The sequence below is a fragment of the Copadichromis virginalis genome, linkage group LG5 (genome assembly GCF_057382275.1).
Source record: "Copadichromis virginalis isolate Kocher_CV1m ecotype Utaka linkage group LG5, C_Virginalis_male_GT1.1, whole genome shotgun sequence".
Taxonomy (NCBI): Eukaryota; Metazoa; Chordata; class Actinopteri; order Cichliformes; family Cichlidae; genus Copadichromis; species Copadichromis virginalis.
This window is the reverse complement of record NC_140622.1, coordinates 38463159-38485300: the sequence shown is the minus strand read 5'-3', so window position 1 is coordinate 38485300 and position 22142 is coordinate 38463159. Positions and strand designations below refer to the sequence as shown.

At 39.9% G+C, this 22142-nt stretch overlaps 2 protein-coding genes across 5 annotated transcripts in view; both read left to right on the top strand.

Moving 5' to 3' along the window:
* itga7 (integrin, alpha 7) overlaps window positions 1-16609 on the top strand; it is a 40767-nt gene extending 24158 nt beyond the window's left edge. For 2 of the 4 annotated variants that reach the window (XM_085457721.1, XM_085457719.1), the window contains exons 6-25: window positions 2223-2430; window positions 3383-3579; window positions 3918-4006; window positions 4122-4249; window positions 4367-4462; window positions 4605-4666; window positions 4972-5141; window positions 5321-5467; window positions 5981-6096; window positions 6513-6699; window positions 6788-6862; window positions 6953-7032; window positions 7134-7211; window positions 7705-7807; window positions 8185-8391; window positions 8987-9103; window positions 9264-9377; window positions 10059-10157; window positions 10261-10386; window positions 14892-16609. In XM_085457721.1, coding sequence (XP_085313847.1) covers window positions 2223-2430; window positions 3383-3579; window positions 3918-4006; window positions 4122-4249; window positions 4367-4462; window positions 4605-4666; window positions 4972-5141; window positions 5321-5467; window positions 5981-6096; window positions 6513-6699; window positions 6788-6862; window positions 6953-7032; window positions 7134-7211; window positions 7705-7807; window positions 8185-8391; window positions 8987-9103; window positions 9264-9377; window positions 10059-10157; window positions 10261-10386; window positions 14892-15047 — 2555 coding nt within the window. In that variant the 3' untranslated portion in view covers window positions 15048-16609. Of the gene's footprint in view, window positions 1-2222; window positions 2431-3382; window positions 3580-3917; window positions 4007-4121; window positions 4250-4366; window positions 4463-4604; window positions 4667-4971; window positions 5142-5320; window positions 5468-5980; window positions 6097-6512; window positions 6700-6787; window positions 6863-6952; window positions 7033-7133; window positions 7212-7704; window positions 7808-8184; window positions 8392-8983; window positions 9104-9263; window positions 9378-10058; window positions 10158-10260; window positions 10387-14891 lie in introns of all 4 variants that reach the window. The other 2 variants (XM_085457720.1, XM_085457718.1) reach the window with 1 other exon arrangement.
* A 2463-nt stretch (window positions 16610-19072) lies between these two features.
* On the top strand, window positions 19073-21110 carry npffl (neuropeptide FF-amide peptide precursor like). The gene is made up of 3 exons (XM_085458106.1): window positions 19073-19328; window positions 19990-20105; window positions 20675-21110. The coding sequence occupies exons 1-3, from the start codon at window positions 19179-19181 to the stop codon at window positions 20793-20795; spliced, it is 387 nt and encodes a 128-aa protein (XP_085314232.1). The 5' UTR covers window positions 19073-19178; the 3' UTR covers window positions 20796-21110.
* The last annotated feature ends 1032 nt before the right edge of the window (window positions 21111-22142 follow it).

Sequence of the window (22142 nt, the reverse complement as noted above, 5' to 3'; positions counted from 1 at the left end):
TGCCCGGGCGGTGTGTTTTGGATCATTGTCATGTTGGAAGACCCAGCCTCGTTTCATCTTCAAAGTTCTCACTGATGGAAGGAGGTTTTGGCTCAAAATCTCACGATACATGGCCCCATTCATTCTGTCCTTAACACGGATCAGTCGTCCTGTCCCCTTGGCAGAAAAACAGCCCCATAGCATGATGTTTCCACCCCCATGCTTCACAGTAGGTATGGTGTTCTTGGGATGCAACTCAGTATTCTTCTTCCTCCAAACACGACGAGTTGAGTTTATACCAAAAAGTTCTACTTTGGTTTCATCTGACCACATGACATTCTCCCAATCCTCTGCTGTATCATCCATGTGCTCTGTGGCAAACTTCAGACGGGCCTGGACATGCACTGGCTTCAGCAGCGGAACACGTCTGGCACTGCGGGATTTGATTCCCTGCCGTTGTAGTGTGTTACTGATGGTGACCTTTGTTACTTTGGTCCCAGCTCTCTGCAGGTCATTCACCAGGTCCCCCCGTGTGGTTCTGGGATCTTTGCTCACCGTTCTCATGATCATTTTGACCCCACGGGATGAGATCTTGCGTGGAGCCCCAGATCGAGGGAGATTATCAGTGGTCTTGTATGTCTTCCATTTTCTGATGATTGCTCCCACAGTTGATTTTTTCACACCAAGCTGCTTGCCTATTGTAGATTCACTCTTCCCAGTCTGGTGCAGGTCTACAATACTTTTCCTGGTGTCCTTCGAAAGCTCTTTGGTCTTGGCCATGGCGGAGTTTGGAGTCTGACTGTTTGAGGCTGTGGACAGGTGTCTTTTATACAGATGATGAGTTCAAACAGGTGCCATTCATACAGGTAACGAGTGGGGGACAGAAAAGCGTCTTACAGAAGACGTTACAGGTCTGTGAGAGCCAGAGATTTTCCTTGTTTGAGGTGACCAAATACTTATTTTCCACCCTGATTTACGAATAAATTCTTTACAAATCCTACCATGTGAATTCATGGATTTTTTTTTCACATTCTGTCTCTCACAGTTGAAGTGTACCTCTGGTGCAAATTACTGACCTCTGTCATCATTTTAAGTGGGGGAACTTGCACAATCGGTGGCTGACTAAATACTTTTTTGCCCCACTGTACAACCTCGAGTATTTGCTGACTAAACCAATGGCTAGGACATATTTAGCAGGTAGGTAAGAGAATATTTAAAATAAAGAAATAAAAAAATAAATATCGGAAATTCCATTGTGCTCTCCAAATTGTCTCTTTTTTCTGTCTAACAGTCTAACTCAAATAAAAACTAAGCAATTTATTAAGATTAACATTGCAAAAACTTTTTTCCTTATCCTTTCATTCCTTAATTAGCTTTATAGTTTCTACCATGTTGCAAGCTTGTGAGCTAAAAGCCTGCGAGGAAAAAGTTGCAGCTTGTTCCCACATCTGCTGGTTTTATAGAAGCTGCAGTGCTGCATTCCCCACCTGCCACCCTGGAGCTGCTCACTGTTTGTCTCTGTCTTGTCTCCCTCTGCATGTTTACTCAGGACTAACAAATGTCCTTCATGTCCCGATGGAGACAGATTGTCCTCACTTTTTGCACCAGCTGCCTGCTTTTTAGTCTAGTATAGCGAGTGCATGTAGAAAATGCCTGCGTTCAGGAAAAATGTTTCATATGTTTTGTGTCATTTTTCACAGCTTGATCAGAAATATTCCGCACATGATGCAAACATCCTTCCTCCTCTATATACACGCTGAATTGCTTTACCTGATTTACATGCATGCGCATCCTCAAATTCCTCCACACACATGCAGATTATCTTTTCACAAAGCACACTCACAGAAAAGAGGAGATGCTTCAGGCGATAAATCTGCTTAACGTCCACCCACCATGTTTACACTCCGCCTTCACCAGAGGCAACCAGTGCAGAGCTTTGGTATCATGAATCTCAGGAGACATTAGGCCAACGTCAATACATCTCATGTTACTATCACAACCAGCCTTTTTGCTTCCACTAGACACACAGCCTTTCACACGCACAGCACACAGGACATTTACACCCATCATGAGTTAGGCACAAAATCAATAGTCACTTAAGGCCCACATTTCATTAGTAAGAAGATGAGAGGAACATGGCACACTCAGAGGAGGTGATCCTCTGAACCCCACGGTCGATATTAACCCATAACACTTCCTTCTTTCCTTCCTCCTCTGCTTTTCTTTTCTTCCTCATCTTCTAGGGTTTTCTGTTGACTCTGCCATGGGAATAATGAGTCTCGGAGAGCTAACCTTCGTGGCTGGTGCTCCCCGAGCCAATCACACCGGGGCGGTGGTGCTGCTGAAGAAAGACAATGTGTACCGGTTGGTGCCACAGCACATCTTCTGGGGGGAGGAGCTGGCCTCTTCATTCGGATATTCAGTTGCCACCACAGATCTCAACAGTGATGGGTGAGCAAAGGCTAAATAGGAAGTCAGTCAGGATGACCATCACAAAATCATATAACCCATAGAAATCAGAATTAGAATCAAAATCAGAATACTTTATTAATCCCAAAGGAAATTAGGGTTACAGCAGGCAGCACGCTAATGGCGTATGCACACTTACAAAGGAACCTTCTGACCAACTTCACACAAACATCACATTGGAGAGACATGTCAGAGAATTAGGCTGATAGGAAAAAAACAACGAAAATACATAACATGAGGTAAGAGGAGGAGAAAAAAACTCCACTTAGACTGAGCTCCTAGTGGGAGAACAGTTTGATAACAGAAAAAACACCTCAGCACAAAAAGCACATGACTATCAATACACCATAGAAACACAAGACAAGCAACAGGGGCGGGTAAAGGGTGAGAGAGAGCCGGTGTAGACGGCGCATCCGGTCCTGCAGCATGTCTGCGCTGGTCCAGTCGACTGCCATCTTCCCTGGTGGGGCACAAGCATCGAAGGCGTTTGGAAAGGGAGGGGGGATCAGTCTAAACACAGTCGTTATGAGGGTGTTTTGTTCAGCTCCAGCCTTGAGGCCGCAACTGGTGCCGAAGGGGTCTCCGCATGAATTGCATTCAGAGACCAGTTTAGGTTTTAGAGAACAGACTGTGAGAGAGTGTTCCAGGGAAAAGTAAGTAAAAACACAAGACAAGGACATAAGAAGCTAAGCAGCGAAGATAAGGGCAGGAGAGGAGAAAAGTGCGACCGCCGCACGGTCATGTTCTACACAAAAATGTCAAATTCATCTTAAAGTTATAAACACAAGATCATATTTTTAACACCTAAATCCTGCAACAGCATTTTCCTGTGTAAAATGCATAAAATGCATATTCAAGGGCAACTGTGAATGTAGATTAGAAGAGACTTGTTCAAGGAAGTGTTCATTTCTACTTTTCCGCCTCTGTTTGCTAGCTGGACGGACCTGATTGTTGGAGCTCCTAACTTTTTTGACCGTAAAGCAGAGATTGGTGGAGCTGTTTATGTGTATCTAAACCCGTTTGGTCACTGGGATGATCAGGCTCGGCCCATCCGCCTCAACGGGACATACGACTCCATGTTTGGGATGACAGTCAGCAACGTTGGAGATCTGGACCAGGACGGATATGGAGGTACAAGAAAAACTTTTTTATTGACTCAGAATGTTTTAATCTTAAAAGGTAACTTCTGCTGTTTGATTCGCTGAATGGAAAACCCAACGACTGTGAGTGATGGTAAATATAAGTCACTGACTGGATGATGATGGTCATGTTTAATATGAGCATTCATCAGGATATAATAGATGTATAACAGAATATAAATATTAGAAAATAAGGGAAAACATTAAATGGTTCCAGCAGTGAAACAGTTTAATGTGTTGAAAGTCTTCTATATCAAACTGTGGTTTATGGTTTAAACCATTACAATAAGAATGTAGTGTTGGAAACCAGTTTGTCTGACATCTATACAGATATTGCTGTGGGAGCACCGTTTGATGGAGATGGAAAAGTTTTTATCTATAGAGGCTCAAAATCTGGAATTGAGACAAAACCTGCTCAGGTAAGTTTGCTTTGGATATGAGCGACTGCAAAAAAATATTAAAGGTCAAAATCAGAAGGAGTGAATGAGAGAAAGAGATGGCATGGATAAAACTGAGTGTTCTTCATCCCATTAGGTGCTGGATGGCCGGGACTTTGATGTGAGACGTTTTGGATATTCTATCTCAGGGGGTTTGGATATCGACAACAATCACTACCCAGATGTGGCAGTGGGCTCGCTGAACGATTCAGTGGTTCTCTTCAGGTGAGGAAAGATTTTGGTTGAACACCTCTGAAAACATTTTGATGACAGTGCATTTATCTAAGGGATGAAAACATATTATCAATAATTTATTAAAAGTTTTCTTTTTTTGTCCTCAAGATCTCGTCCTGTCATCCATGTGAAGAGAGACATAACTATTGATCCTCCACAAATAGATTTGGAGCAGTCCAACTGCAAAGACAGAGATGGAGTCTGGTACTCACTCACTCATAATGCACTAAACTTATAGGATAACTTAACCAAACAAACTGATAATAAAAACATTTAAAGTTCTTCTATAGTCCTGAAGCTCCTAAAGATCATGTCTTTTTTCCTCTTCGTGGTTTTCTGTTTTTAGTGTGGAGGTCAAGGCTTGCTTCACCTTCGTAGCGTACCCAACTCACTACTCTCCACACATTAGTAAGTCACACATCGGCTTTCACGACTGTTTCTGTCTTTTGCTCTCGCGGGGCTTTACATCACTCCCCACAGTGACAGGAGTCATTTCTATTTACGGTAGAAAGTAACCTTATCTGTGAGGTAACATTAGATCTTATTATGATTAAATCACAGCTGTGTAATACTGTACCTCCTCAGATGGGTTTAGTATATCTTCTGTCCCTGGTGGGTTCTTTAAGTGCTCTTTCGGTGTGTGTGTCCTGACATTTCTGTATTTCAACCCATCTGTCTCCCTCTATGTGCTCCCCCATTTTACTCCATTCAAGCCCTCGTAGTGCGCTTTGAAGCAGACACAGAGCGCAGGAAGGTGGGCCTCCCGCATCGCGTTACCTTCCTGGGCCGCAGTTTACTGGAGCCGGAGTACACACAGACAGAAGAAGTACAGCTAAATCGGCAGCGTCACGCTGTGTGCACCAACGCTGTCTTCCAGCTGCATGTCAGTAATTTAACTTCATGGATGTGTTTCTTTCTTTTACTGTGGAAGGCAGATTTGTATGGAGTATCCCAGTATGAAAAGGACGCTGAGTTGAATAGACATTTCTTTAATTAACTATTTCATTCTTTTCTGCTGTAACTTTGGCCAGAAGTTTAATTTTACATTTTCCCTCTGTGCAGGAGAACATCCGTGACAAACTGCGTCCCATCTCTTTGGTCATAACCCACACTATCAAGCCCGTGCCGCCACGCAGACACTCTGCAAAAAGGCTGGAGAAGCTGCCGCCAATACTCAATGTCTCCCCTTCCAATACGCTCCACTCTGAGGTCTGCAGCAAAATAGGAAAAGAAGTATTTCTAAGGATGATTTAATTTTTATGAGCTCCTGCTGCTCATAATTTACTACATAAACAAGCCAAAGCTTTATGTAATGCTTTCCATCAACATTGTGTTGCTTCATTAATTTAGACTCAGCAAGGATCATTTAAGCCAAATCTGTGACACATAAAATAAACTCAAAACAGAGCATTTAAACCTGTTCTTCTACTTGGGCTGCTTTTAAACTTTTTCAACTCAACTCAACGACAGGCTCCTCATTAAGCTTATCTCTTACTTACCTTTGCAACTGCATATACACTTTTGTAGCATACAGCAATGCACCCAGTGCAGTATTTAGTGAACTGATAAATCATTTAAAGCATAAAATGAGTTGTCAGCGTTAATCAAATGATTGACCAATTTCTTTGGCATAAGATTATAAAAACCCACAAAAGTTTAAAACTATAAAACCTCTTGAATTCCTGATCTCAGCCTAATATTTGTCTTTTTTAATCCCTGAAGGTGAACTTTCTGCGAGAAGGATGCGGCAATGACAAAATCTGCCAGAGCAACCTGAAGCTAAGTTACCAGTTTGGTACTCGACCCCTGAACTCTGACCTCTTCATCCCTCTGCCAAAGTAAGTATCTGCTGTGCAGCCCGACACCCCAACAGTTTTTTGTTGTCTGACTGAGATGATAGTGATGATTAATGGCAAATCTTCAGTATGGTATCATATCTTATTTGTTATTGTTTTAATTTTTTTTTATTAAATAAATAACAATAAATCTTACACAGAAGTAATGTTAAGTTGAAACAGTTCAAGCTTTTCTAACTAATCTCCCAAAAGCTCCTCTGTAGCTGTCACTGCAGATGAATGCATAGGCAAAGTGTCATATTGGAATAAAGAGTTTACAGTTTACAGGCCTACCACAAAAAATCTACAATTATCTTAAGATTGCTTACTCAGCTTATTTCTGCTCAACCTTCAGACTATGTTGAAATGCCTCTCTTTGAAAATGTTTTGTCTTTTTTGCCTCCTTTGCCGTCTTACAGAGATGAGGACGATGTGCAGGTGTTTTCTCTCTCAGATCAGCGGCTGGTGGTGCTGGACATCACCGTCACTAACATGCCCTCTGACCCTCTTTACCCCGAGGAGGATGGCGATGATGCTCATGCTGCTCAGCTTATTATCTCCCTGCCAAACACACTGTCATACGCCGGCTCCAGGATCCCAGAGCAGGTGTGAGATCTGCTAAATATAGTTTCAGACTATTGTTTTAGAGTTGATGACGTGTTCCTCTGATAGTATTTGTCTGATCTGACTGCAGATGAGATGTCAAGCAAACCAGAATGGCTCCCAGGTTGAATGCGACCTGGGAAACCCCGTCAAACGAAACTCTAAAGTAAGACAAAACTGTGTGTTTATTGTTAAACTCAACAAAAGAAGCAAAAACATATTTTAAAAAACTTTATTCTCATGTTTTTTCCCTCAGCTGAAATTTTCCATCAGTCTGAGCACAGCTAACATCACTATTGAGACCACCGAGCTGACAGCTGAGCTCTCACTGAAAACGTAAGTTTTCCACATTTTCCCTGATATGTGACCACAAAGATCACATTCTTACTTTTTATGTTTTGACTTTCATCTGAGTTCTTTCATCGTTTTGTCCTCAGCATCAGCGAACAGCCTGACTTGGTCCCTGTGACAGCTTACGCTAAAGTTGTGATAGAGCTCCCTCTGTCTGTCAGTGGGTGAGTAACACCTTCAGTCTATAAAGGAGTCTGTGGCAGTAAAGCTGCTTTATGTAGGTCTACTAAAACACCCTCACATGCTTTATGGTTGGTAAAATCATTTCATTCCACATTATCTGTCACATAAATTTGATCAGCTTGTTCCAACTCTTCGCTGAAGCTGTGTTTTTTCCACACTGAGGTTCAAGATTTAAAACCAGGACTTCATGTGTTTATGCCTGCACCATTATAAACAAGTGGAAATGTGCTCACTTTATACCTCTCTAACCAGAGAATGACCTTTGGAAGTGTGAAAATTTAAAATGAAACCACATGTATTTTAATAATATTTAGCTCATTTATTAAAGGTTTTTAAATTCAATTATGAATGCTTTGCTCATCAGTAAAAGTGGTTGAATAGTGAGGAAATAGACAGTGATGTAATGATAGTAATGTTAAGTTTTGTGTTTCCAGCCTTCTGACACACTGATGGTCACTGTACTTTCTGTATTAGGCGCGTCAATCCCGACAAGCTGTTCTTCAGCGGTGCAGTGAGGGGTGAGAGTGCTATGAGCAGTCTGGACGACATCGGCAGCGCTGTGGATTTTGAGTTTGTGGTGAGAAAAGAGTTTGTGGCTATCTGGGATGCTGTTTTGCCACCTACATGTAAAAAAGAAGAAGAAAAAAGTATATTATAAGTATATTAAAATAGGTTTCAGTGGGGCCAATAACAAAAGCATGCTCATTGGACTTGCTTTTACTGCACTGCAACTTCTTTATGTACCTTTAAAAACAAGAGAGAACTCAAAATGAATATTTACAAAATACAATACTATCTCCTTAAAAGTAAATACTGCCCAGAGAGGTTTGCCTTCTCTCAGTCCGTCTTGTTTATTTTATCTTTTCATAATAGCAAAAAAAAAAAGGACCCAAGACAGAAACGTCTATGAACATACTTTATTAAATGTAAGCTTCTTTTTTTTCCCTCTGTCAGGTTGCTAATCCCGGTCAAGCTCTCCAGACACTTGGCTCTGCCTTCCTCAACATTATGTGGCCCTATGAGCTGGCCAATGAGAAATGGCTCCTGTATCCTGCCAGCTTGACGTTTCAAGGCCACCCGGAAACACAGTGCAGCCCTACATCAGCCCTGAATCCTCTGAAGCTACAGGGCTCCTCACCTGCAGAGCTGGGCAGTCACGGGGTAGGCGGAGCAAGTCACTGCCGACTTTGAACTGGCTCATTTGTTTACACATACACACAAAAATATATATGCTGACTTTAACTAATTTGAGTACATGTTAATTTTTCATGATATATTGTTACATAAGTAAAATATAAAGCATTACATTTAATGGAATCTGGTCAAATGAAAGGTACTTGATTGGTATACAATTATTTTGTACTAGTCATGTTTCCCTGAATAAATAATAATAAATAATATTTCAGTTGCATTTTTTCTCAAAATTTTTTTTTTTTTAATTTTTCAGGGCAAACAATATTTTTGAAGAGCAATTTATTTCATTGGAAAAAGGCTCACAAGTCCATGTTTTAACAGCAAGTGACAGAAATAATAGGAATAAGATAAGGACTCAGTCACTCAGTCCAGAAGTCAGTGCTGAATGACGTATGTTAGCAGTTCATTTAATCTTCTCTTTTTCTGTGTTTTACACTGTTTTAGGAGAGAAGTTAATGAAAAAAATCCTTTATAATATATTATATGCTGTCTCTTTGTATTTTGACAAAACCTTTTTGAACCTTTTGTTGAAACATGCATATAAATGCATCTATTTCAGCAGGTTGGGCGAAAACGCCGCTCCCACCCTGAGGAGGAAGGTCAGATCATGACTAAAGGCAGCGTGGGACAGACCACGCCTGCTGTGGCAGCTTCAGACAGACGCAAGTCGCTCAAACTGGTAAGAAGGACAAGAAGCAGAGAGCCAGGGAAAAGACCAGAACGTGGGTTATTGATTTCCTGCCAATGCACTCAAACAACTCAACAGTTTTAAAATGTGAACACGTAGTCCTCTTTCATTTCCACAGCAGTTTACATTCAGGTGTGACTTTGTTTTCTAGGATTGCCTGCTGGGGTCAGCACGCTGTGTGCTGTTCCAGTGTCCTCTCCACAGCTTCTCCGGTCAGGCTGTGCTTAAAATCCACGCCAGACTGTGGAACAGCAGTTTCATAGAGGTAATATTACATCAGCACCTTTCTGAATATTACTCTCAAGCTCAGCTTCAGTCCAACTGTCACAGCTGCTGCAGCGAGCAGCGAGTGAGCGATAACTGCAGCAAACGCATTTACACAGTGACGACTGATGTCAGGAAGCTCGTATGTTACAGACGATGTCTGGCGACCAAGTCAAATGAACTTTCAATTTTCAATATTCACTGAGATCAAAGAGTAAGAATATGTGAATATGTTAGTTTGCTTTTCCATCAAACATCAATAAAATTGACTGGAAACTCTTTTTTAGTAGAAATTTATTTACAATTTTGAAATTGAATTTGTCATTAAATTTGCCTTGTTTGTATCTCCTCCTTGGGACGAGGAGAACAAGAGGTCACAAGCCTGGATAAATGATGTTTGCATCTGGACGGACTCCTTTAATCATGTAATGATCCCTTAGGAAATAAGGGATCAGCAAAGCACCTAAAGGAAATAGAGTCTAGTTTGTTTTCTCTTTAAATCTCACTATTTCATAGTTTTGGCTCAAACACTAGTTTTATTAAACTGTGTGAATAGTTTATATGATGTAATTAGTGGAGCAAACATTATGTTGCTTTGGCTAAAATTTTAATGCTTCTCTGTGCAGTTTTCCTTGTTTTAAACACAAACTTGCTACTGGCTTTGTTTCTGTCTGTCTCTTAGGACTTCCCAGCAGTCAGTGCTCTGGAGCTGCTGGTCAGAGCCAACATCACTGTGAAGTCCAGCATCAAACATCTGGTCCTTAAGGATGCTGCTGCACTGGTACTTCACACACATTCATTTAAAAAATAAACATTTTTACTGTTAAATTGCTGTTTGTGCATTGCTTCAAGCTTTGAGCTGAATATCTTTTCTTCCTTATCAGGTTTCAGTGATGATCTATCCCGAGCACGGTGTTACTGACCAGTACTGGATCCCCTGGTGGATCATCCTCATTGCCATCCTGGCAGGTGTCCTGCTGCTGGCACTGCTGGTCCTCATGCTATGGAAGGTAATCCATCAGATCTCAAATGGTCTGTCTTTACTTTTTCACTGTGTTTTTTGTCTTTTTATTCAACTGTAGGTCTTTATCATTAACAGTAGTGGAAAGATTAAAAAAAATCAAACAGGAAAATAAGACAGGTTTACATATAAATGTTTATATAGTAATGTTTTATGTGAAAAATGATGTCAAAGAAGAAAATAGAAGAAAATACATTAAAAATTGACAATTTACTTTTGGGTGGCAACCAGTGTTGGTCAAGTTACTTGAAAAAAGTAATCAGTAACTAATTACTGATTACTTCCCCCAAAAAGTAATCCCGTTACTTTACTGATTACTTATTTTCAAAGGTAATTAATTACTTAGTTACTTAGTTACTTTTTAAAAACACGATTTACAACCTGAAGAGGTGATAAAGCGATAGATCTTTCAGCCCAATTCTACTTTTTCTGCATAATCCATCATACAAAATGTAATCAAATGGAAAAGTCTCTTTTTAAAACTTGTTTTATTAGTTTTAATCTTTTAACTTTATGCATCAAGCAAACATTTAATTATATGCAACATTCTCTGACTGGAAGAAATTTGTTTTAAACATATTTAAACCTATTTTCTGCACATTCCAGCACATAAAATAAAATATTTTTTGTGTTTACACTCAGTCTTTCAAATAGATGCAAGTAAAACACAGCAGAAAATAAATAAAGTCAAAGACTAGCGGTCCTATTGCTCTATTTTCACCTGTAAAGCAGGAGTAGGGCAGGCGGAGGTTTACCCTGGTGCAGGTGTGCCGCAGCGGTCAGCGGAAGAATCCGCGAGTTTCTCTGTGAGTTTCCCATCACGTGGTAGAGCACTTGGTGCTTGTAAAAAGAAGTTTTCTTCCCACGCACAACGGACACTAATGTTTTTGTCACTTTTTATGGAATCAAACTTAAAGTAAGGTCAGTACTTCCACGCTTTAAACGCTGCACGCTCATACTCTCTCCGTACTCGATATGTGATCCACTGTTGATCTGCACACAGCTGTTGCCACGAACGTCGCACTCGCTTACGTCACTGTCATGAGACATTCTCGCAAAAGAATCACGGTTTTAGTAACGCAGTAACGCAGCGTTCCTACGGGAAAGTAACGGTAATCTAATTACCGTTTTTGCAATAGCAATCCCTTACTTTACTCGTTACTTGAAAAAAGTAATCGGATTACATCTCTGGTGGCAACTGAGTAAAAACACTTTCTTTGTAATACTAAAAATAATAATTCTTAATAATTTATAATTTAACAATTTACACAATTTATTAGAGAAAATTCTTATTCTGTATTTGTTTAAAGTAGTGCTAGCTAACTAGCAAGTGAGCACTTTTCTAAGATGGATTGCAGGTCATATAAGATGTTAACCCTGAAGCCAAAACCATGAAGATTTAGATGCACAAAAAATGAAATTATATATATTTGTACAGTCAATTTGCATTTATGCATTTATGACTTATTGTTTGCATAACACATGAGTATGATATTCTTAATGTATCATTTTTTGCAGTTCATTGCTCAAAAATTACTTTTACAATTTAAAAATTGATGATATAGAGGTCCAAAAACACGTCGGATACAGTTACAGACTTACAGGGTTCATTTGCACAGCAGTGGATTTAAAGCAGTAATAGTTCCACCTGAAATGCGGAAGAAGAGTCACAATAAACTGGAATATTTTAGTAAAGTAAGTTAACTAGTCCTCAAGTACTCTTTTCCTTTCCATCAAAGTTCAACAGCTGCAGGATCCTGAGTGACGTTTCTTTGATGTCACTGCAGTTGCCTTCACTCTGGGCCGTCCGTTATTGGTCTGCCTTGCTCTGATCTGTCCTGCAAATGTTTTATTCCTTCCAGCTCACTCTCACCTGTGCCTTTCCTCTTCTGTCCTCATGTTTGTCCTCTGTGTGACGCTCCAATCTGTGTTTTGTTCCCTTTTCTTTCCTCCTCACCTCTATCGGGGAATCCCCTCTGTTATATATCTGTGTTTTCCCCACTACCCCGCCCCAGTGTGGGTTCTTCAAACGCAGTGAGCGACGCCATCATTATGAGACGGAGTACTACCGTGCCCATTTGGGGGTCCAACCCTCGGAGGTGGAGAAGCAGGCGACAGAACAATAATATAAAGTATACCCCCCTCTGGCCTGCTCTCCCCTCCTCCTCTCACTCCAAGCGGTAAAAATCTTCACCTGCAGTCGTCTTTGTTCCTCAATTCACTCGAAGGCCGGTGGTGTTCATTACAGCATGACAGCAAATGTAGGCTCAGATGATCTCAGGTGGCATCATAGCAGTGACACATGAGATACAAGAGAACTGATCTCTTGTAAAGCCTTCTTTACCTTTGTTCCTGTTTATATTAGTAGAAAGAAAAACATTATAATGACAAAAAAAAAGACAGATTTACCAGATTCTTAGCATTTTCCTACTTTATTCTTCAATATAGACAAAAGGTGGCTTCTAGTTTCTGCCATCACTCATTTTTACAGGACAATGTTTGCAGGCAGATTGAGAATTAAAATAAGAGGTTATTAGCTCCATAAGGGGGTATAAAATTATTTATCTGGGTTATATTTTATGTGTCTGTTCATTTTTAAATTAAACCTTCATTAAATAGGTAAAACATTTATACTAAGCAACCACTTTATTTGGTACACCTCGCTAGTTGCACTCACTTTCGCCTTCAGAGGTGCCTTATTTTTTCATGACACAGATTCAAAAAGGTCCTGGAAACGTTCCGCAGAGAATTTGGTCCATTTTTACGTGATAGCATCACACACTTTGTCAGCTATAAACGCATGATGCTAATTTCCCATTTCATTACACCCCAAAGGGATCTGGTGATTGTTGCTTGTTGAGGCAACTCATTGTTAGGTTCAAGAAACCAGTTTCAGATTATTTGAGTTACATGGAACATTATCCTGCTGGAAGCAGCCATCAGATTATGGCTACACTTGGTCATCTGTCTTGGTCGCCTGACTCCAGCATCTGAATGTTGCAGCAGAAATTGAGACTCATCAGTTTTTCCAATCTTCTGTTGCCCAGTTTTGATGAGCCCGTGTGAAATGCAGTCTCAGTTTCCTGTTCCTAGCTGACAGCAGCAGCCAATGTGGCCTTTTGCTGCTTGAGTTCAACTACTTCAAGGTTCAGTGCATTGTGCATTCAGAGATGCTATCCTGAATACCTTGCATGCAACAAGGGGTTATTTGAATTTTGCCTTGCATCAGCTCAAAAGATGCTGGAAATTCTCCTCTGCCAACAAGGCAGGACACTGGATACTGTCTCTGTAAACCCTGGAGATGGTTGTGTAGAAAAATCCCAGCAAATCATCAGTTCATGAAAGACATAGATGTCAGCAGGTCATCTTGGCCATTTCTGTCAGCCTAAATATACGGAGATCTTGCCATGTGAGCGACTAATAAGACTTTTCAACTGACAAGCATCTGTACAGGTGTACCCAGTAAAGTGGCCAGTTAGCATATATGAACTGTGTTGCCTACATTCATGATTTGATCCCAAACTTTAAAAAAGCTATTTTCATTGTATTTAATTCCCCTAAAATGTATGAAATCATCATACCTTATTATAGAAACACATATCTGCTATCTCTACATAGGTGGCTAGTTGCACATATAGCCTAATGCTAGGTATTAGCCTAAATGTCTCCTATTTTAACAACAACCTTTAATATTAATGTCTCCCATGAGCAGCTACTTTGCTAGTCTCAGTTGTTGGTTCACTGAAACTGTTTTCGGTCTTTTGTTCTGTAAAATAATTTAAAACCTTTGTTTTCTAGTCACCTAATCTGTGCCTGTTGAACACCATCCAGCCATCTCTCCTTCAAGGCTTTAACATGCCTGCTGTGCTGTGTTTTGTGCCTCTTACTTTTCAGTTATCTGCACTTGTTCATTCTGGCATCATTCTCAGAAGACTGTTCATTTCTACGCGGTCCCCTCTTCCTAAAAATCTATTAACGATTTGACATGCATTCAATAACTGATCAACTTTTCCAGGTGCCAGACTGAACTTGTCGTTAGGATCAGTGGATGTCTTTGTTCCTTTTAATGAGTGTAAATCTGCTTAGCGGTACTTCAGTGTGTTGGTGTGTTAATCGCAGACACTTCAGGCTGGTGCAAGGTTATAAATGTTGAGCATGAGAGTGTGCTTTTTGGTTGGTGTGCTGTTTTAAATTTATTTTTTATTAAAAAGTCACTTTATTTGCAGCTGGTAATCAGGTAATCACTTTGCCTTCCTATCTGTGAGACACACTATAAAGCTTTACCTAAACGCAATGAATAAGAGTGGATACTTTTCTTAGAAGGCATGCTATTGAGTAACACAGCACCTCCTCAAACACAGTTTAACAACTGTAGTTACCACAGTCCCTTAAAAGTGGCACTGGTTAATTCTTTTTCCTTCCCTTCTGCCTCCTCCATCCATCTTTCCCTTCTTCTGTGTGCACTCCGACCCACTTTCCTCCCTGGGTCAATAGTGTGGCTTCTTCCGACGGGCGCACTACAAGGACAAACTGCCTCAGTACCACGCGGTCAAGATTCCTCGCGAGGACCGGCCTCAGTTTCAGACTGAGAAGTCAGGAGGCGTCCAAAAAAAGGAATGGGCCACACACTGGAGCGACGGGACCTCGTAACCTGCTTTGATGCCCTGACTTTAAAAAAAAGAAAAAAAAAAGTGCAACACTCATTGTCTTTGCTGTTGAATTAACTGACTAAAAAAGTGCACAGAGACTGGGATCACGAAACGTTGTGCACACCTCACTTCATCATTGCTTACATACTGATGCGTTTTCTCAATACTGTAGCCTACTGAAGGCCTTACATAGCTTATTTAGTCTAAATCAATATCATAGTATTGTACTGAAGGCCTACGACAACATTAAAACCAGTCGAGCTGCTGAGTACGTTCCCCAGCCCTCACTGCTGCTTCACTGTCTGACATCAGAAAGAAGGACTGAAAATCAAAGACATGCATAAGCACCACATGCAGATCCTAACAGACACACACAGATATACTGGACATTATAGTAAAGAAGCCAGTGCCCATGACAAAGACTACTTTTTGCCTTAAATACTGTAAGACTGAAGATTCATATGGGCAATGAAAAGAAAATGCATTTTTCTATATATAAAGGACTTTTTTTAGTACTGGTTAAAGCACTGGGTGGGTGGATGTTCGTGTTTCGATGAATGTGTTGTCTTCTGGGCTCGACGATTACTCTGGGTTGGCTCAAGAAGCCATTTAAAAAGTTCATTGATAGCATTTGTAGGGCTTTGTTCAATTGCCTGAGTAACTTGAATAAGAACAAGAAACCACAATACAACCTATAACATGCCGTAGCCACGACCAGAGCACTGTTGTCACATGTGTCAGATTAAAAAAAAAAGCAATATTTAAGGTATCGTGTGCTCTTCATCTGTTTATGAAAATTTCTGGTAGTTTTTTTATGGATGTCTTATGATGACATAACAGTGTAAAAAAAATCGAATAAGTATGAAAACTTACTGTAGCCTCAATTTAAAACCTAAACTGCTACGAATGAGTGAATTAGTTACAATGTGACGTCTGAGTGATGCCGCCATATTTTTCTCATGAGTTGTAATGTAAAGATGTTTCACCAGGTAACATCTTTTTTTTTTTTGTTGGACTGCATTAACCTGCTTGTCACACTGTTCTTGTTAATGTACGCCACTCGTACCAGTATGACACTCCTTTCACTTCATTACTGACACTTCTAATTGCGTACAAGTGCCTTATTGTAAAGGCGGCAGATGGTGTGCCACTGGTTACAAACGCAAGGCTACTGCAAATTAGATCATACTCCCCTGAAACATCTGTTGGACACCGGTGGACAAGTAAACATCCCTCCTGCACTGAAGCAACATGAAGACAGGGAAAAACCTTTGTTGTTATTTTTTACATGAACAAAGCAGCGCAAACATAATGTGTATCAGAACCAGACAAACTCTCTTTGGATCTAATCTGGGTTGATGAAGTGGATGTAAAGCATGAAGGGTCAGCTTGATTTTTTTAGGTATTGCTGGACAATCTTATACTAGCTGCATGTCCTTTTTCTGATGTTCCCAAATTTTCTGTTGGTCATTGTTCGGTGTTTTATTTATTGATTTCGTTGGATTGGCTGCACTGTTTAAAGGTTGTAAATAAAAAAAATAAAATAAATTGAGGTAAACCTGACAGACCGCTTAATTTGATCATTATGCAGAGATCACCCAGTGATGTACAGACAAAAACCAAGGATGTGTAAAAGCTGCAATTCACTTATATAACACCAGGTGGCGGTAACACTCTGAGAAATAAAACATTATTTCTGTAGTTATTTTAAATAGGAGGGAAAAACGAAAACACAACGCATGTAAATTTTGTAAAAGCTATAATATAACTACTTGTCTGGAATAGATTTTGTTTTTCATGGAAATGTTGCCCATAATGTTCTTGAGTATTTGTGCTTGTTAACATAAAGATGAACAGGACAGTAAGTAAGGGGTGCAGATGAGATGGGTTTGTCTTTAATGTTTGATTGTAACTCTTCTCGAAGAAGAAATAAAGCATCTTGTTTTGTTTATGTGACATAAATATTCATGGTCTGTGGTCGGCTTGCGCACTGGCTGATAAATTTTAAAAAGTCAAAAACGGAACATTAAATCTTACGATCATTTTCAAGTTTATTTTTAACTCAGACCCATTAGTGATATGAGTCTTTTAAATAGTTTTTTTTTTAGGTATTACATTTATAGAAAATAAATTATGTAAAACATGATATCCATACTTTAGAGTATTTCACCAGCATCTAACCTGACTCTGCATTATGACGGATTGGTGTAAGAAATAAAATTAGTAAATTGTATTACCAATAAAAATAGCCAGTTTTATTGTGCAAGTACAACACAATCAATTTAGAGAAATGTATTAATTCTGTGAGCTAAATTAAATACAGAGCTTGAAGCAGGACCGTAGCTTAGCTTAATAGCATTAAGAGTGAAAACAGAGTTTTAAAAAAATTTTAACTATACTTTAAAAAAAAAACTACCTTTCTTATTAACATGCTATGTTGTGATTATTAGAGCAACAAAAACCCAGAGTAATAAGCTCTGAACAAGCTTAAAGAAGCCTAATTACTAGCTTGAAGAAGAAGCTTGATTACTTGTATTTATGCTAAGCTAAACAGCATGCCCTGCACCTCTGCAGCTTTTAGATACACTGAAATTAAATTAAAAAAAAAAAAAAATCGACACACTGCTGGGGAACAGATCTCAGACCTATACTGCCCTTCTCATGTTTTACACTGAACACCCTCCAAAATTTCCAAAACACTGATGGAAAACCAGTGAAAGGCATAAAAGACATGAACTCATGTATGACCACAGTTTTATTTTTCTCTGGCCCTGTGAAAGCTGGGATAGACGTAAGAAATGGATGGATGATCAGATGGTTGAGCAATGGGATCACAGAAAACTAAACAAGGGTTTATTTTTGTCCTCTTATTAGAAACAGTATAAACTCACTTTTGTGAGTCAGAGTGAGTAACTTTGATTTTCATGTAATCCAAAAGCTTCTGATCTCATTAATGAAAACTAAAACTCTCAGAATCCATTAGATGTCATCCTGGTTGCCATGGTAGTTAAAAAGAGGCTGTATGTGCGTGCGTGCTTAAGCGGATTGTCACCCATTAGGCACTTTGATGAGCCAAATCTGGTGATGTGGAAGTGACTAATTATTACACACACACACACACACACACACTGAGGCAACATTAAACTGAACAAGTACCCCTAATAAAGCAAGTGTCACTCTCACTAATAAAAAAAAGCTGGTGTTACTTGGAAAGATAATGGAAGGAAGCGAGCTGACGTTTAACAGATGAATTGTTTCATTTTTAGGCATCGTTTGCTTCTTCCTAAAACGCCTTGATCTGCTTGTTAAAGAAAACTCTGTGTAAGCAAAGGGTTTGATGAGCCAGAGCCTTATTATTGACCCAAGGTTTACTTTACATTCATGTCAATAAAGCTTTGGAGAAAGCAAATAATCTACAGTGCATGAAAAGGAGATCCATTATATGGTCATCACAGGTCCACAGCTCTAGCTGTGAGCACAGAATCTCCACCCACCTGCTGTTCAAACCTTCTGTTTGTCAGGGGCAGCCAATCAGAAGAAAGTAGGATTAAAGTTCGGGTAGTTACAAAGAAAGCTTGTTTCATACAGAAGATGATTTAAGAGGCAACATCAAGGCCCAGAGCGCATGCATTTTATTTATTTATATTTTTTGGTAATTGTTGCAGTTCTTCTGAATACAGTGTGTGCTTTGAATTTCTTCCTGTATAACTGAAGTCACATGACTAATCTGTTATATATTGTATATGCTCTGTGCATTACCTTGGGATGGGTGGGTCCGGGTCCATTTGCACAGATTTATTTGTTTAATAACTGGTTTGTGCTGCACGACCCTGGGGGCCACATAATAACACACTCTGGTGCTAAGTCATCACTAATGCCTGATCCGAGCTAAATGGACCTAGTTAAGGCTCTTCCTCCATCCTGTCCCCTGTTCCCCATTGTACAGTAGCATCTTTCATCAGCTCTCCTGAGACATCCTGCCAGTGACCACGAGGTGTATATAAGACCCGCTGAGGATGTGACCAGCACTGAAGTTCGTTCTTAGCAAGTCTGCTTAGACAGCCATCTTCTTCTCTTTCCTCTTCTATATTTGTCATCAGTGTTTGTCTGACCTCCTCTCAAGTCTGAGAACATGGACACAGCTGCAGCGGTGACTCTTCTGGCACTGATTATGGCGATGGCTGGCGTCAGTCACGCTCTTCATATCCAAGCCGGCCTGGACAAAAATGACATCTTGCCTGGCAGCTCAGAGGAGAGCATGCCTGACCGCCTGTTGGGGCTGGTGAGACAATCAAACCACTGAAAAACTTGTTAATTTTCATTTCACGTACATGTTGACAGTCTATTTTATGATCATTTGAAGCTTTAAAACTGAAATCCTATCGCTGAAGCACATGTGGTGATTTTTATGCATACTTTGTGCCTGATTTAAATATGGACTGCCTGCTCTGGTACATGCCAACATTTTCTGAGAGGATTGTATGTAAATGCGACTTGAGCCTTTTATCAAATGAGACAGGATAAATCACACAGCCCATTTAGATTTCAGATGGTGTTCCTCTTCATGCAACAGTGTGAAATACACTGTTATATATTCTGGTGTGAGCAGATAGTCGGGGGCAGGATAGCGAATCAGATAAAGGACAAGAAGATCACGAGTACTAGATTTTCTCTTTGTGACATGCAGGGACGGACAGATCTGGGTTTTACTTTGCATAAAATGAAGCGAATGGATATTTTGGTGTGCACCATGTACATCTCTCAGCCTTGGTGCCTTAATATCTACATCTCAAGGCTTTTTGCCACAGTAGGACAGACTGTTTGGAGTCATCAGCCTTTTAAGTTTGTGATGTTCTTCATGTTCTATTTTTAAAAAAAAGAAGAAAGTTTGACACGACGGTGTGTGCTTGTGTAGCCTTAAATGTGTCCTGGTGTGTTTCCAGGAGAGTGAAAACAGAGATAGCGACACTGATGATCGCTTGCTGACTTCATTGCTGAGAGCCCTGCTGCACGGAGCTCAGAGAGAAGCCAGGGAGTCTGTCCTCCATCAGCCACAGAGGTCAGTGGCATCACATCGCCTGTATTAATCTACATTTCAAGTTTTCCTATCAGATGTGTTTACAGAAAAACACTAATATAGGAAGTTCACTGATGTAGTTTGGGCTTATCACCAAATCATTTTTTACCCATTCTTTCTTCAAAAATACACCATGTGGGTAGTTTGTAACTATTTAAAGGGATTATGATATACAGTAGGTCGCACCGTGTACTGGAAGACAGGAAGAGGAAAATCCATTTAGCCATTTGCAACTACTTTCCATATCTGAATTTTAAAAGATCAAAATGACCCATTATGTACTTGAAATGTCCGTTTGTAAAAATCATTCACAGTCAAAACGATTCTTATGGCAAAGCTGGGTTCATTAAACTGGTCTCATCTTCAAGCGACCTTCCTCTGTAACAGTCCTTCAAGCTCAAATGTAACTGAGGCCCAGCTAAGATCACAACATCAACATCAATATTTTGTATTTTCTGGTCTGCGTTTACAGATGTTTATTTATCTAAAATCATAGTTTGGAGTTGAATTAATTGAAATAATTCCCACTCTTGGTGCTTTTCCCGTCACAGGTTTGGCCGCAGCTCCGGAGGGCAGGTTGTGCTGGAGGATCAGATGCATTCCCGTGACTGGGAGGCTGCCCCTGGTCAGATCTGGAGTATGGCCGTGCCTCAGAGATTTGGCAAGAAGTAATGTTGCAGTCATGCGGTGTTGCCCTGGTGGAAGGTCAAGCAGCCGAGAGTTATAAAGATACTAGATTTGTTCCACTCTAAGCTCCAGCCCACTAGGCTTGACTTTACACCTGGTGTCCAGTGAAAGATGACACTAGCTTAATCTTTCATGATTATGATTGTTGTTATTTTCTTTGAATTTCCAACACTGGGAAGGAAGCACGGTGACTGGTGATTGTTTGGATCGGCATGTTAAGGACTGAAAATGTTTGTTGTAAATTGTTAGTTGCTATGTTTTTGTTGTTCTTCCGTTCAAATAAAAGAACTTTAATCTTGTAATGCTAATTTCATCTGTATTTGTGTTCAGTGTTATCAGTGTTCAAATATCACAGTAATCCGTTAAAGAAAGGTGGGAACAAACAGATGTTGAAATTTTATAAATCCAGCTGTTGAGTTCATTTAAATATGGCCACTTAATCTGTTGCTAATCAAGTTTTAGTTTGTGAAATGTGTGTAAAAATGGCAAATCCAAGTTTTCTCAAGCCAAGGTGAGATCTTAAAGTGTCCTGTTTGTCCAAATAAACTCTCAAATCCCCCAAAATCTTCCACTTAAATATATAATATGATAAATACAATAAATGGTGTTTATAAATAGATAATGGTGAATTCTGCATTTTAGAAGCTATAACCAGCCAACATTTATTATTTTTATCGAAACTGTTTTATCAGCTCATAAACTAATAAATGAGGGGTTTTTTTAGCCTAAAAAGCTTAAAATCATTTAGCTTAAGTTCTTATTTCAGCACTTAGCGTTGGTTTTTTTTGTTTGTTTTTTCTAATATCAGCCTTCCTTGTTTTTAAATTCGATCAAAGGACAAATGGTATATTTTTTGTTTGTTTGCAGGACAGTGTTATATCTGCTGGATCTGCAGCCAGTACTCACATCAGCTCGGCCATAAACAAGAGCATAACTGAAATGTGTCTGTGCTGGTTCACTTAAACATCAGGGGAATGTAAATGCAGTGGAGACCACACACAGAGAGATGAATGAAATACGATCGTAATGTAAGTATTTTTCATTTCTCTACAAACAGCACCGTGCGGGGGGTTAATGTAGTGGGATAAGGATGGAAATCCTGTGTTCATTGTGCCGTGATGGTCAGCACTTCTCTGTGTCTGTGGCTTATTTACAGGCCACCTGGGGAAGCAGCATGCAACTAATTAAAACACAGCAACATGCAATTACTCTACACATTACTGGTGTCCACAGCTAATTACTGGGAAGGAAAGCATGTCAATCCCACTTAAAATGAGTCTTTTATAACCTCGAGCTCTCGTTCTGCTGCAACACCCCAGAAGACAAAATAAA